Source organism: Hipposideros armiger, unplaced genomic scaffold (assembly GCF_001890085.2).
Source record: "Hipposideros armiger isolate ML-2016 unplaced genomic scaffold, ASM189008v1 scaffold_11, whole genome shotgun sequence".
NCBI classification, from domain to species: domain Eukaryota; kingdom Metazoa; phylum Chordata; class Mammalia; order Chiroptera; family Hipposideridae; genus Hipposideros; species Hipposideros armiger.
The window spans coordinates 8,932,910-8,945,624 of NW_017731361.1; the positions used below are offsets into that span (position 1 = coordinate 8,932,910).

Here is a 12,715-nt window from a genome sequence, read left to right on the forward strand (position 1 = left end):
GTGGTCTGGAACCAAAGCCGTCAAATCTCTGAGGTCTGCCTGTCTCTATCGCAGTGCAGGACATACAGTTGGTCCTTGTTACATTGTAGATGCCTAATATTAATTCTGAACAGCCATGCTTAGTTGCTAAAGAGCGCTTGGTGATTAAACTCACTGAGCCTTACAGAGTAATCTGGGCAGGAAGGAAGATCGAACCCTGCTACCCTCTGTCTTCCTGCTCTGTCCCTGAGAATGACAGCTCGTGAGATGTTTACTGGCTTCGATCTCAACAGCCAGCTTTTCATCACAGAAATAATGCTGCCCTTCCACCCTGGGGACACAGCTGTACTAGCTCTCTTTGCCAGCAAATCATGAGCCAGGAGGTTAAGGGTGAGGAATGTTCCTACATGAAGTTTAAAGGGAGACTCAGCATATAATTGAAACGCTCTGTCCTGACACCCCCAGGTCATCCTGAGAATGGGTCCCAGGCAGGATGAAGCCATCAGCAGAAGGTCTGAGAGGGTGAGTAGAGTAGGTGATCATGGCAAGACGTGTGGGGCTGTTCCCTAGATTCTTTTCTTTTTCTTTGTTGTTGTTTTTTTCTCTCTCTCTCTCCTTTTCTCTAAGAATGGGTTAGGAACATTGGGCTGCTTTCCTGGTTCTCGTCTGATGGCTCATACCCAGTGGATCAACCGTGCATGTCACGTTGAGACATTTAAAACCTGAGAGACAAAACTGCAGGCTCACTGTGGTGAGCAGGGCAAGGCAGGAGGTGCCCCAGAGTCTGCCAGTGACAAAGAGTGCCCAGATAATTAGGAAGATTCCCCTCCCAGAAGAGAAGGGTCCCCTTTGCCAGAAGGCCAGGCAGCTGAACACTCAGCCATCAGAGTCAGCTGGGGCTAGTTTTAGCCACCCCAGTCACTCACATCTGGAGTTTTACGGGCTGGTTTCGAGTTTGGTAGGTGAGTCACCCATCACGGGTCTCTCCACTACCAGGACAGCCACGGGTACAGAGCAGTAATGATCAGAAACCGGCCTAGTGATCATTGTCCCACAAGCAAACACGGAGCCCTGTGCCTCCAGCTTCTCCACCCCACGCTGTTTATAAGTGAGCCCGTTAGTCTGCTATTAAGCACAAGACTGAAAAGCAGAAAAGCAAGCTTCAAAATGACAGTAAACTTGAGCTTAGCACAAGGTGAGCATATGAAGCCAAGCTAACAGCAGCGGAGGGAGGCAGAAGGCAGTGGGGACAGAGCCCCGGATCATGAAGGCCACGCCGCTAGACACATTTTCGAGACTCATTCAACCCCTTTCTAAAATAGCCTGTGCTTACCTGTGGGGGTAACCCTGCCCCTGCACCCTGCCATTTGCCCTGGCCAATCAATTATGCCAGAGCAGATACTGGTTCAGGGATGCACCCATGACCCAAGCCAAGGCCATCACAGTCCTCCTGGGGACTTGGGCTTGAGCTATTGGAAAACATGTCCTCTACCTCCTCATTAGCGCCCCCCGCCCCCACGCACCCCCACACCCAGTATGAAGGACAACAGGTGCCTCTTGGCTTTTATTCTTGTCACTGTTCAGACTGAAGCCACCCCGACCCAAAGCAGGAACAAGTGACAGAGCCCTAATCCCATTGTTTAAACCACTCCACCTGGCCACACCTGAAAAGCCTTCAGCCAATACGTTACTTTTGTTGGTTTAAGTCAGTTTGAGTTGGATCTTTGACTTCTGCACCCAATATAATCTTGACTAACGTGTCCATTTGTACAGCTCAGACAATGTGAACTGACAATACAAGATCAAAGGGAGGCAGAAACATGAACCAAGTCTCCAAAGAACTGATTCAAGCTGGGTCCTCTCAGGCAAACCACTTCCCCTCCCTGAGCCTCAGTTTACTCATCTGCCAAATGGGAGAAATCCAGGCTCCCGCTATCCACGCAGATATGGGAAGAATCGAATGGGCTAATGTGGGGGAGTAGCTTTCCACAGGGCAAGACAATCAGCCAAGCGGGCACCATGTATACAGGACCTCCAGGGAGGGGAGGGACCACACGGCACATTAGGGCCCCAAGATCTTGGGAGCGCGAATCACCTTTTTTCCTGGCTTGTGAGATGAGATCGGCCGCACTTTTGCTCATGACCTTCGTGACATAGAGAGGGCAGTTGGTTTGGCTGGCGATGGTGATGGCACGGAACACAGCCTCAGCTTCCAGCTGCAAAAGAGAAAAAAAAAAAGAATCTCCAAGCGTCCACGGGAACAGGAGCCTCTCACCGCGGCCACACCCCTGCCTCCAGAAGCTGGGAACGCAGTGCAGAGGTTAGAAGCCTAGAGGATCCCGAGACGGACACGCTGGACGGGAACCTCAGGTCTCACACTTCCCAGCCGCGTCCCTTTACCAGGCTGCTCAGCGCCTGCGCTACTCCCCGGTGAAATGCAGGTCGGAGGAGAACAGCCCAGGGAAAGCCCAGAGAAAGTGAGCACTGCATCAGCGTAGCTGGAGTCGTGCCGTGGCCTATTCTAACACATTGCCAACACCAGCATGTATACAATAACCAGTAAAGGCCATGAGCTATCACGTGTCCTCCATTCCTTTCCTGAGGCCACAGGTGGTCAGTGATGGGTTAATTCCGGCAGGCACGTCTTAGACTAACAATTCCCGGGCGCTTCTCGGCACAAAGACTGCTTTTGTGAGGGATCTCCTCCGTCCCACCCTAATGGAGAATTCATGTTTTCCAAGATGCTAACCAGCCCCTTGGATGGATTAAGAAATAATGAGTTTTCACTGCAGGGCCTGAGAGCTTGGGCGTTCTCAAATGGCCCGGGTCTGAGTTCTGGCTCTGCCCCTTAGAAGCTGGGTGACCTCAGGTCCCTTACACAACCTCCCAAAGCTTCAGTTTCCTTGTCTTCAAAGTGGGGATACTAACAGGACCTGACACATGGCTCTTGTGAGGATGAAGAGTTCATCCCTGTAAGGCAATCAGCCTACCGCTGGGATGAGGCCGGTGTTTCTTCAAGGGTGGCTATTGGCACCAGTCTGCGAGAGCCTGTGTGACGACCCACAGTTACTGCCCAGTTAGTCCAATTCAGCCCAAAGCAGAGACACAAGCGTTTGTCCACTGAATCCTTAACAGTTTCTTTTGGGGTAGATATGCCCTTCTGGTTAGCCTGTGCACCCAACACTTTGAAAAAGACCAAAAATAGCTTGCCGATGCTCCGTGCTTCTATAATGCAAACCAGTAACTGCCCATGGGGAGTGTGGTTCAACAGACAGACGCTAAGAACCTGGCTGGTAAAGCTGGCATCCCCCAAGCTGTACTCTGTCCCATGTGGACAAGACCCTGGAGGCCCCTGACCACAGAAGAATGGGGTCTCCTTCCTGAAACACTCGGACAGCTGGAGTGGCATCTCTGGGCCTTGGGCTCTACTCTCTGAACAGCATCGCTGGAGATGGTATCTGGGCGTGCTTTGAATTAAAGAGGGGCTTGCTGTTCCTATGCCCAGACCTCCCTCTTCACAACTGCGCCAACCACTCCAGCTGCCCCCTGACCTCAGCCCAGGCCCTTTGATGTCATTCCCTGGCAGCACTGCAGGTTTCTCAGCACCTTGACAACAGGACTATCTTTGGAAGGTTACATCATTCTCCAACTTCAACTAAAAGGGCTTCCAGGGTTGTTGGGATCTGCAGCCGAGAGGCTTTCTACTAAAAAGGAGACGGGAGCGTGGAGGAGGGGGGATGGGGAGGGTTGAACAAACAAACCAAGGAACAAAAATAGACTTTGCTCAGAAATTCCCTGGCTGCTGCTGAAGGATCTATCTTGCCAGCACATCTCAACAGTGACCAGCATTTAAGAAGTGTCCCAAACAGTGCTGGTCACCCTGGTCTTCTTGCCCTGTGCAAACTACTTTCCGATCCTCCAGACATCATGGGCCCGTGCCTGAACTCTGAGCTTCTTTACCAATAACACCAACCACCCAGAGCAGCAGCCAAGACAACTGGGACAATGCAGTTAGCACAGCACTGGGTAAAAGCAAGTAGTCCACAGAAGGGACCTGGCATTAAGGACACAGGCTTTTTCTGGAATATGGTGACTGTAGCCCCATCACAAAAATTTTGTAATTGAGGTATCACTGACATATAATACAACTGAGGTATCACTGACATATAACTAATACCTGTATTAGTTTCAGGTGTACAGCATAACGATTCAATATTTGTTACCTATGGTGAAATGATCACCACTATAAATCTAGTTAACATCCCTTACCACACAATCACAAATTTTTTTCTTGTGATTAGAACTGTTAAGACCCACCCTCTTAGCTACTGTCAAATATGAAATACAATATTATTAACTACAGTCACTAGGCTGTACATTACATCCCCATGACTTATTATTTATTTTATAACTAGAAAGTTGTACGTCTTGACAAAAGTTTAATTTTCATCCAATTTCCCTACCCCCTGCCTCTGGCAACCACCAATCTGTTCGTTGTATCTATGAGCTTGGTTGGGTTGTTTTGTTTCGTTTTGGTTTTTTTAGATTCCACACCTAAGTGAGATCCTATGGTATTGATTCTTCTCTAACTTATTTCACATAGCATAATGCCCTCAAGGTCCATCCATGTTATTACAAATGGCAGAATTTCATTCTTTTTTTATGGCTGAATAATATTCCAGTGTGTGTGTGTGTGTGTGTGTACCACATTTTTGTCATCCATTCCTCTATGGATGATTGATGGGCACTTAAGTTGTTTCCATATCCTGGCTATTATAAATAATGCAGCAATGAACATGAGAGTGCAGATTTCTTTTCAAGTTAGTGTTTTTGTTTTCTCCAAATAAACACCCAGGAGTGGAATTGCTGATAGTGCTATGTATAATTTTTTGAGGAACCTCCTTACTGTTTCCCATAGTAGCTACACCAACTTACATTCCTACCAACAGACAAAAATCATAAACTATTTCAATTGGTAACAAAAATATCATTAGACAAAGGAGTTTCTGGGGTGCTGATAACATGCTATTTTTCCAACTGGGTGCTAGTTACACAAGTGTATTCAGTTTCTGAAAATTCATTGTACCTTCATGACAGGAACACTTTTCTCTACGTGTGTTACATTTCAATTTTTAAAAACATATTCAGAAAGAGACAGGCCATGGGAATGCAGTAATTTCAAGCTCTGATCTCTGCTTCTACCTGTTGCAGAGTGTGGGGCTTGGAATGACACACCAGGGACAGGGTTCACCTTGCTGTCATGAGGACCTTGAATGGGCTCCAGGAACCAGACCCAGGCTGGTCCCCCAATGCCAATATGCTCTCAGCCATATGGCCAGCCAGCTCCCAGCTCTGTGCCCCATGCCAGCAGCTGAGGTGGCTGACATCCCAGATACATGGAATCAATCTCTAGTTACTTTTCATTTGCTCTTCAGCTGCTAAGCACAGTCACGAATCAGTATTCATTTTATACATGGGAAACTTCCTTCCATACCTAGATGCAATCATCACCTTACAAATTGACAGACATAATGCCTATGAAAAACCCATTCAGCCTCTTCGCCTCATGGCCAATAGTTAGCAGGACTCAAAATGTAATATGGAATAAGGGAAAAAGTGGACATGTCTCTGAGATTCACACTGATTAAGAGAGGACTTAGTTACCACTCCTGCTGAAAAACTGCAGAGAACACTCCAACTGGTGTTATCATTAGAGAGAGAAGGGACCTGAAGTCCGCACTTCCCTTCCATTGTTTCTAATTTTCTCAGGGGCCCTGGAGGTGGGTCAGGCAGAAGTGGTCTTTGGAAGAAATGTTCTGATATTGCTGTCCGGTATCCACAGAGTCCCACCACCTTCTGTTTGTTCATATACTGTGGGTGCATGTGCCTAGGAAAGGTTGTCTGAACGCAAACCCTCCAAATGTAAACTGATTGACAGGCCATAAGGGAAGCCGCTGGGATTCTGACTGTGATAATGACAGTCTTGCGGAAGATGCTGGTAAAGAAGAAAGCTTCCACTTCTACTACTTCTCTCCTTCTCCCTGCCCCCATCACCCTGCCACGTACCTCCTCTGGTCTGCTCAGTACATGACCTTCTGGGCCAGTGATGCCCACTTCCAACATCCGGCTCTGCTCCTACAATGAGAAAAGAACAGAAAACAGTTTTTAAGTGAGCTCAACTGAGATGTGGAAAAATTATGCTGGTCTACTCTAATCGAAAGATGTGTTCAAGAGAAAAAGAATAAAACATGTATGTTAAATAAATGTGTGCACTCGATATCTGGAATTGCAAAATAGGGTAGAGTCTTAACGAAAAGGAGAAAAAATACATTGAAGAGTGGTTTGCTTTTATTGAAAGGAAGACAGTCTCTTTGTTAAAGAGTATCAGTTTTTTTCTACATTACACATTAAAAGTCACACCAGATCATTTATTCTTGACTTTTTTCAGATGCAGGCACCTCTGAAAGTATACTCCCTTAACTTGTTTTTGTTTGTTTTTTAAAATTCATTCATGCATATTAAAACCCATTCATTCAGGCAGGCCGAGTGGTGTGTTGGTTAAGAGCTGGCTAAGAGTTGGTTAAGAGACACCAGCTCTGAGCAGCAGGGCCCCAGTTTGGATCCCATATGAGGGCCAGTGATGCTGCGCCCTCTACAGCTAAGATGGTGAACAACAGCTTGACCTGGAGCTGGGCTGCCGTGAGTCACCAGTGATGGCGTAGGCTGTGGCCCCTGCTGCAGTGGGCTGCCGTGAGTGGCTGGAAGCCAGCGTGAGCCACCATGAGTGGCCGTCCAATGGCTGGCGACCAATCTGCCTCACACGGGAAGAGCACAATGATAATACCAACATGGGCCAGGGAAGTGACATCCTCCACAACTAGACTGAAGAACAAAAGGACAGCAACTTGTCTATTCCACTTCCCCAATTCCCCAATAAAATCTTAAAAAAAAAAAAAACAACCCATTCATTCAACAAAATTATTTAGTATTTGCTTCATGTTAGGTTCCAAGTTAGGTACTTAAATTAAGGCAGCGAGGCCCCTCACTTCAGTGTAGTGCTACATGTCCCAAAGTCTGGTCCACACAACCGCCTATGTAGAATTAACTGAACTGCAGAAATATAGATGTCTGGCATATCCATGCATACCAAATCAGAATACATGAGGTCAAATTCTAGGAATCTGCATTTTAACAAGCCCCTCAGGCTTTTTTAGGTTTTAAACTTAGGACTTCAATGAATGGACTGGAATTTAACTGGACAAAATAATGCCTCAAAACAGCATTACCTCAGTTAGTCTTTGGGTCAAATTCTATTCGACCTGCCCCTCCTGGCTGGTGGCTGCATTCCTCAGACTTCTAGCCAGCTTTCTGGCTACATGGGTTAATTGGAACTGGTACAAATTCTAAGCCACCATCTCTGCAGTGTTGCTGGCATTCACTCTCAAAGCACAAAGGCCACTTCCTAGGGACCTCTACACTGGTGATGTAAGACAGGGAGTAAGAGTGACTTGAACGATGCTTTGTCTCACTTTGGAACTATAAGATGTTTAGAAAGGAAGGGATTCCTTCCACCTGGAAAAGAAGACTACTTTTATTGCTGTTTTTTTTTTGTTTCTAATAATATAAAATTTTAAGTGAGTAGTAGAAAGATGCATATCCTATAAGCAACCATGAGATGTAAAATGGTCCCTGTCCCCAGATCTACAGAAGGTCAGAGGGTGATTTTTTCCAGCACAGTACCTCCATTTTCCATTCTGTTTTCACTTATCGAAAATGTGGACTAAATAAAATTCCTTCCAAAGTATGGTGAGGTTCTACTCTGAATTGACTCCTGAAGTCACACAAGGGTTAAGGTCTCCGCCTAAAGCATCTTCTGTCTTATACGACATGCTCAAGGGTAAGCTCGCTGGGGCAGTGGTTCCCAAGCACAGCCAAATCACCAGGGGAACTTGTTCATAATGCACTTGTCTGAACTCTACTCCTGACCTCCTAGGAGAATCCTAGGAATCATTCTTTAAACTCCACAGGCAATTCCACTGCACTGCTCATTCTGGGAAGTCCTGTTCTAAGAGCCATGGTGCCCCTACAGCTGGAAGATTAAGAATGGCTTGTAAAGACCCATCAATGCCACCTGACATGGGTGGGGAGCAGTGGGCAGTTGGAAACACTGATCGCTGATGTAATTACATTCCAGCTTGGGTCATGGCACAGTTTTGGTTTGCTCCATCAGGAAAGGAACCTGGCCTTCTTATTTTCTTTCTTCGATGTTTTACACATAGTAGGGGCTCAATAAATATCTGTGAGATAAATGGATAAGGGTGCTGTACTCTCCGACTGTCGCTTCAGCTTGAAACTTTTAAAACATGTCCCTTCTTGAGACCCGCAGAAAAAGATTTCCTCTTCCCTTCAGTCACTTTGGCATAAAGTACAGTAAGAAACAGCAGCTGCCTCCATTTGGATAACGTGATAAAATCTTTCAGCTCAAACTGAATTTAATAAGCACATGCTAGAAACTCATCCAAATGGAGAAATGCCCTTAATTCTTTTATTTATTTATTTATTTATTTATTTTTTAGCTGAGCCATCCTGCCACCTGTTGGCAGCTCAGTGGCAGCTGGGGAATTGAACCGGCGACCCTGTTGCTCAGGGCTTGCACTCTTGAGCAAGCTCTTAACCAACTGAGCCACTCGGCCAGCCCCAAAATGCCCTTATTCTTTTCCTGACTGAGAACAGATCTTCCGAAGGTAGGGAAGGGTGGGGGTGGGGAAACCAGAGACACTTCCGTGCGAAGGAGAAGCGGCTTTGAGTTCGAGCCCGTTTGCCTCCACAGAGTCCAGAATGCAGGGAGTTTGGTTTCTGGGCATCCGGACAGAGGGCTGGGGCCTCCAGCTGCTGCACTGAAAACATGGAGACAGGGGAGGGGTGACAGCTCTAATACCATCAGGAAGCCTCCCACAGGAGCAAGGGATTTGGACCCTCTTTGGAAAATGATTTCATTATCTCTGAGGATGTGGGGGATGTGGGAGAAGGCTCTCAGGGGGCTGACTAATTGACCTCCTTGGTCAAAAGGAGAGGAAACGCCACACTTAGCTCACCTCCTCCACTAGCGAGACCGCGCTCGACCAGCCGGAGGCCTGCACCGCCTGGGCGCTGCCTCTCCAGGAGGCCTGTAGCCGGATGGTGGCGAGAGAGCCTGGATGCCCCTTCTCTGGGTGAGATGCCCGCTGAGGCACATCGCCTTAGGGAACTAAGCTTTCGTTCTCGCCGTTATTGGCTGTGATCCTCTCACCTGTGACCTAATCCTGCTGAACCTCATTGCTCTCATCTGTAAAATGGGGCGGTTGGCAGCCATCCTTAAAAGATTGGGGGAAGAGTAAATGAGAACCTCCTAGAGCATTTATCAGAGACTGGCACATGGCCGTAACCACTCACAAAATGGGACCTGCTATTGGAAGCTCACGGGTCTGACACAAGGGGCCGCCTAAGTGTTGTTGCCACACTCCTGCCAATCAACCACATTCACCAAGTGCTGGATGACTTCGGACACGAAGGCACAGCCCGAGCGCTTGTGAGCTATGGAATGCATCTGTCTTGGCTCACCTCTACCGCCTAGGGCCTGGCACAAGGCGCTCAGGAAATGCTCTTTGAAGGAATGAATAATGGTTTCTTGTTATGAATGTTAGCAAATGGACTATGAGCGCTCACACTCTTTTCTGGCAGCCTCCACCTAGCGGAGGCCAATCCTGAGAAAAACAAAACCCTGGTTACAACACATCTGTGCAACTAGCCCATTAAGCAGCCTGGAGATGGAGAGAGAAGTGCTTTCTGCTTGCTTACAAATGATCAGCTGGGGCCTCAGGGCCCTCACTTTCCTCAGGTTTCTCAGGATGATTTCTAGGAAAGCAGTGGGACATCTAATCCCCACCAGACCTAAATTCTTTATTATCTAAGACCATGAGTTCCATAGTCCTGGCTCGAATTTCTGGCTTCTAAGAAATGCTGCCTTTGGGTTTCTCTTAGGACAGAGAGTGTCACGTAGCTTGGACTCATTTTCAAAAGAGAACCAGCAATGCTCTCCCAATGGCCTGACTTGAAAGCCTCCTCTTCCAGGAAGCCGTTTCTGATTTTCCAGAGCAACCAGATCCCTCCCTGTTTTCCAGCAGCTTCTTTGTCCCTCACTTGTCCACATATCCTCTTTTCCCTCCTCCTAGACTGTGGGGTCCTTGGAGGCAGGTTTTGAGGCGAGTACTTATGCCAATGCCTTGCACATACTGAGAGCTCAAGCAACAGTGAAGAAATGAGAAACCAAATGGGATGCAGACCGAAGCCCATGCAGAAAGCACATTTCAGGGGGCGGCACGCTGTTACCTGGGCAATGATATCGCCGTTCTCGGCGTGAACTTGAGCAATGGCTCCCAGCTCTCCCAGACAGGTGAAGATCTCATACAGCTGAAATAGAAATCAGTCTTTGTCACCTTCCCAAGCCACTAATGTTTTCAGCGAACAAGGGCTGTTCCTAGAGCCAGAGCTACAATGACTGGGATAAACCAGGGGAAATAAGTGACTAGGGCAGAAATACAGACTTAAACATGCACAACCAAAGGGGAGTGCTAGTCCAAAGGCATGCTGGGAAACTGTCTCTATAAAAAGCCTACTGTGCCTCCTGGGCAGACAGGGCGAATACTCACTAAAGTGCTTTCGACCCCTCTACTCTGCCCTGGGCGCACATTTGTATGGAATTACTTCCCAGTGAGCTGAGATACAAACCCAGAATCCTTCTCAGCAAGCACTCCCAAAAGCCACTACAGCCAGGCAGGAGCTAACGCGAAAGCTGAAACCCCTATGTCTTAGCCTTTCCAGGCTGACCTCCCTTGCCCTGCGAACCAGGAGCTATGGGAATTGATTTCTCATAGTTCCACTGAAAACTTGAGAGTTGTCTGAAAGAACCACATCTCACGGATTTCTTAGAGAGAGAGTCAGAGGCATGCTGGGATGATGACCCCCACAGAGCAAAAGGGCCTCTTTAATCCCGCAAGGCTGAACGAACACCTCACATGCTCGCTGAGCTCACACGGGTTTGGATGGCCGGGTAGATGGAGACTGAGGCATGCCCTTCCTCTTGTTCTGAGAAAGCTGCTGCCAGTGGAAATTCTAGCTCCCTGTCAGCCTTGCCACGGGCACCCTACCCGTTACCTTACTGAAAATGTAGCGTGGACTGCAAGGGCTTCAAGAAGCACTCCGGCCATCGGCCTCCCACACTGACTCATGTTGAAAGAGCCAAGGTCATCGGCAGCAATAGGGAACCCATCCAGATACCCCAAACCACAGAGCAGTGGGTTGTTACCTCTGTGTTGGACACTTGATACAAATCCTTATAGGCCATGTAAACCATGAAGGAGTTAACCCCTGCAAGAGAGGGAAGGGAGGGGAAAGAGGAAGAAGACAGCATTATCATGACCGCTTTGCATTCTCGGTGCTCACTTCCATCGCCCGCGGGGCCTGAGTGCATTACAGGCTCCCCCATCCAACACCAAGCGGATGCTTCTCCTTCGCTAAGAGCTTTTTCCTAGTCCCTCCTCACCCTGTAAAAGCAACAATGCCTGCGTGATGTCATCGAGAATGGGCTTCTGCGCCTCTTTCTTGCCTCCCTGCTCCAGCACTCCCCAGCAGAAGTCAATAAGCATCGATGCTGTTTGAGGCAGCAGATGTCACTGAGAATCACTGCTGCACTCTGGCTGTGTCCACACACTGGAGGTGGCACCACATGCTCGTCCAGCAAGCCTGGACTACTGAACCTCTCGAGCCTCGGTTTCCTCATCAGTACAATGGAAAAAGAACAATGCCCTGCTTCATGGGGTGGCTGGACACGTTAGATGAGATGACGCACGCGGAGCTCGTAGCACCAGGTCTGGCACTTATTTAGTCACTATGAATGGGTCTCCTGGGATTGGTGCCATTCCAGATTTAATGAAGAGAGGAGGCCTGAGATAGGCTCTGTCCTTGGAGAATGAACAGGCCTAATGGGCAGATGTCAAGTGTCACCTTGCACTTAAATATCTAAGTCATGAAGGTCATCAGGAAAGAGCCATTTAATGTTTCGCCCAAAACAAATTATTAATACAGCAATTGACGGAAAAAGGTGGGACTGGGAACAGAGAGTCATTTTGGAAAATGGAGGATAATTTTGGTCTCCAACCATCAGGGACACTCAGCCCACAGTGGTCCAAGCCAAAAGCGGGGTGTAATTTGAGAACTTTCTTACCCAGAGTGGTTCAGCTGAGGACAGCTTTTCCCAACTACCCTTCCCACAGCCTGTGTCATCCACGGAGTGACCCAGGCCCTTCGGAAGGGAAGTGGGGGTGAAAGCCGTTCAACTTTCCACCCCAGTTCCGATGCCCAGTGTGAAAGGAGATAGAAGAAAGAAGGAAGGGGGTTAGTCTCACATTCTGTAGCAGGAAGGACTGGGCAGAGTTTGTGGGGTGAGGAGGGGACGGAAAGGAAAACTCCTCCTCCGGAAGTGACCCCACCCCTCCGGCCCAGAGCCCTCTCCTCCCCCGCACTCCCAACATGTGCCTGGAGGCTGCTCGTTGGTAACAGTTCCACGTCTATGGGGGGTGGGGGGTGAAATATCTGACAATTAAAACATAGAAAGAAGCAGAGAACAGAAGAATCTCAGGAGGCAATGGGAACCTAACTCATGTACTAAGAGGACACACACACACACACACACACACAC

General features: G+C 48.1%; 1 protein-coding gene across 1 annotated transcript in view; it reads right to left on the reverse strand.

Annotated features, from left to right (window-relative positions):
• DPYSL3 (dihydropyrimidinase like 3) overlaps nt 1-12,715 on the reverse strand; it is a 124,113-nt gene that overhangs the window by 19,483 nt on the left and 91,915 nt on the right. Inside the window, exons 4-8 of the mRNA XM_019661429.1 lie at nt 11,561-11,686; nt 11,324-11,385; nt 10,348-10,428; nt 6,046-6,114; nt 2,075-2,195 (exon numbers count right to left, since the gene is read on the reverse strand). Of these exons, the coding sequence (XP_019516974.1) occupies nt 2,075-2,195; nt 6,046-6,114; nt 10,348-10,428; nt 11,324-11,385; nt 11,561-11,686 (459 nt within the window). The remainder of the gene's footprint in view (nt 1-2,074; nt 2,196-6,045; nt 6,115-10,347; nt 10,429-11,323; nt 11,386-11,560; nt 11,687-12,715) is intronic.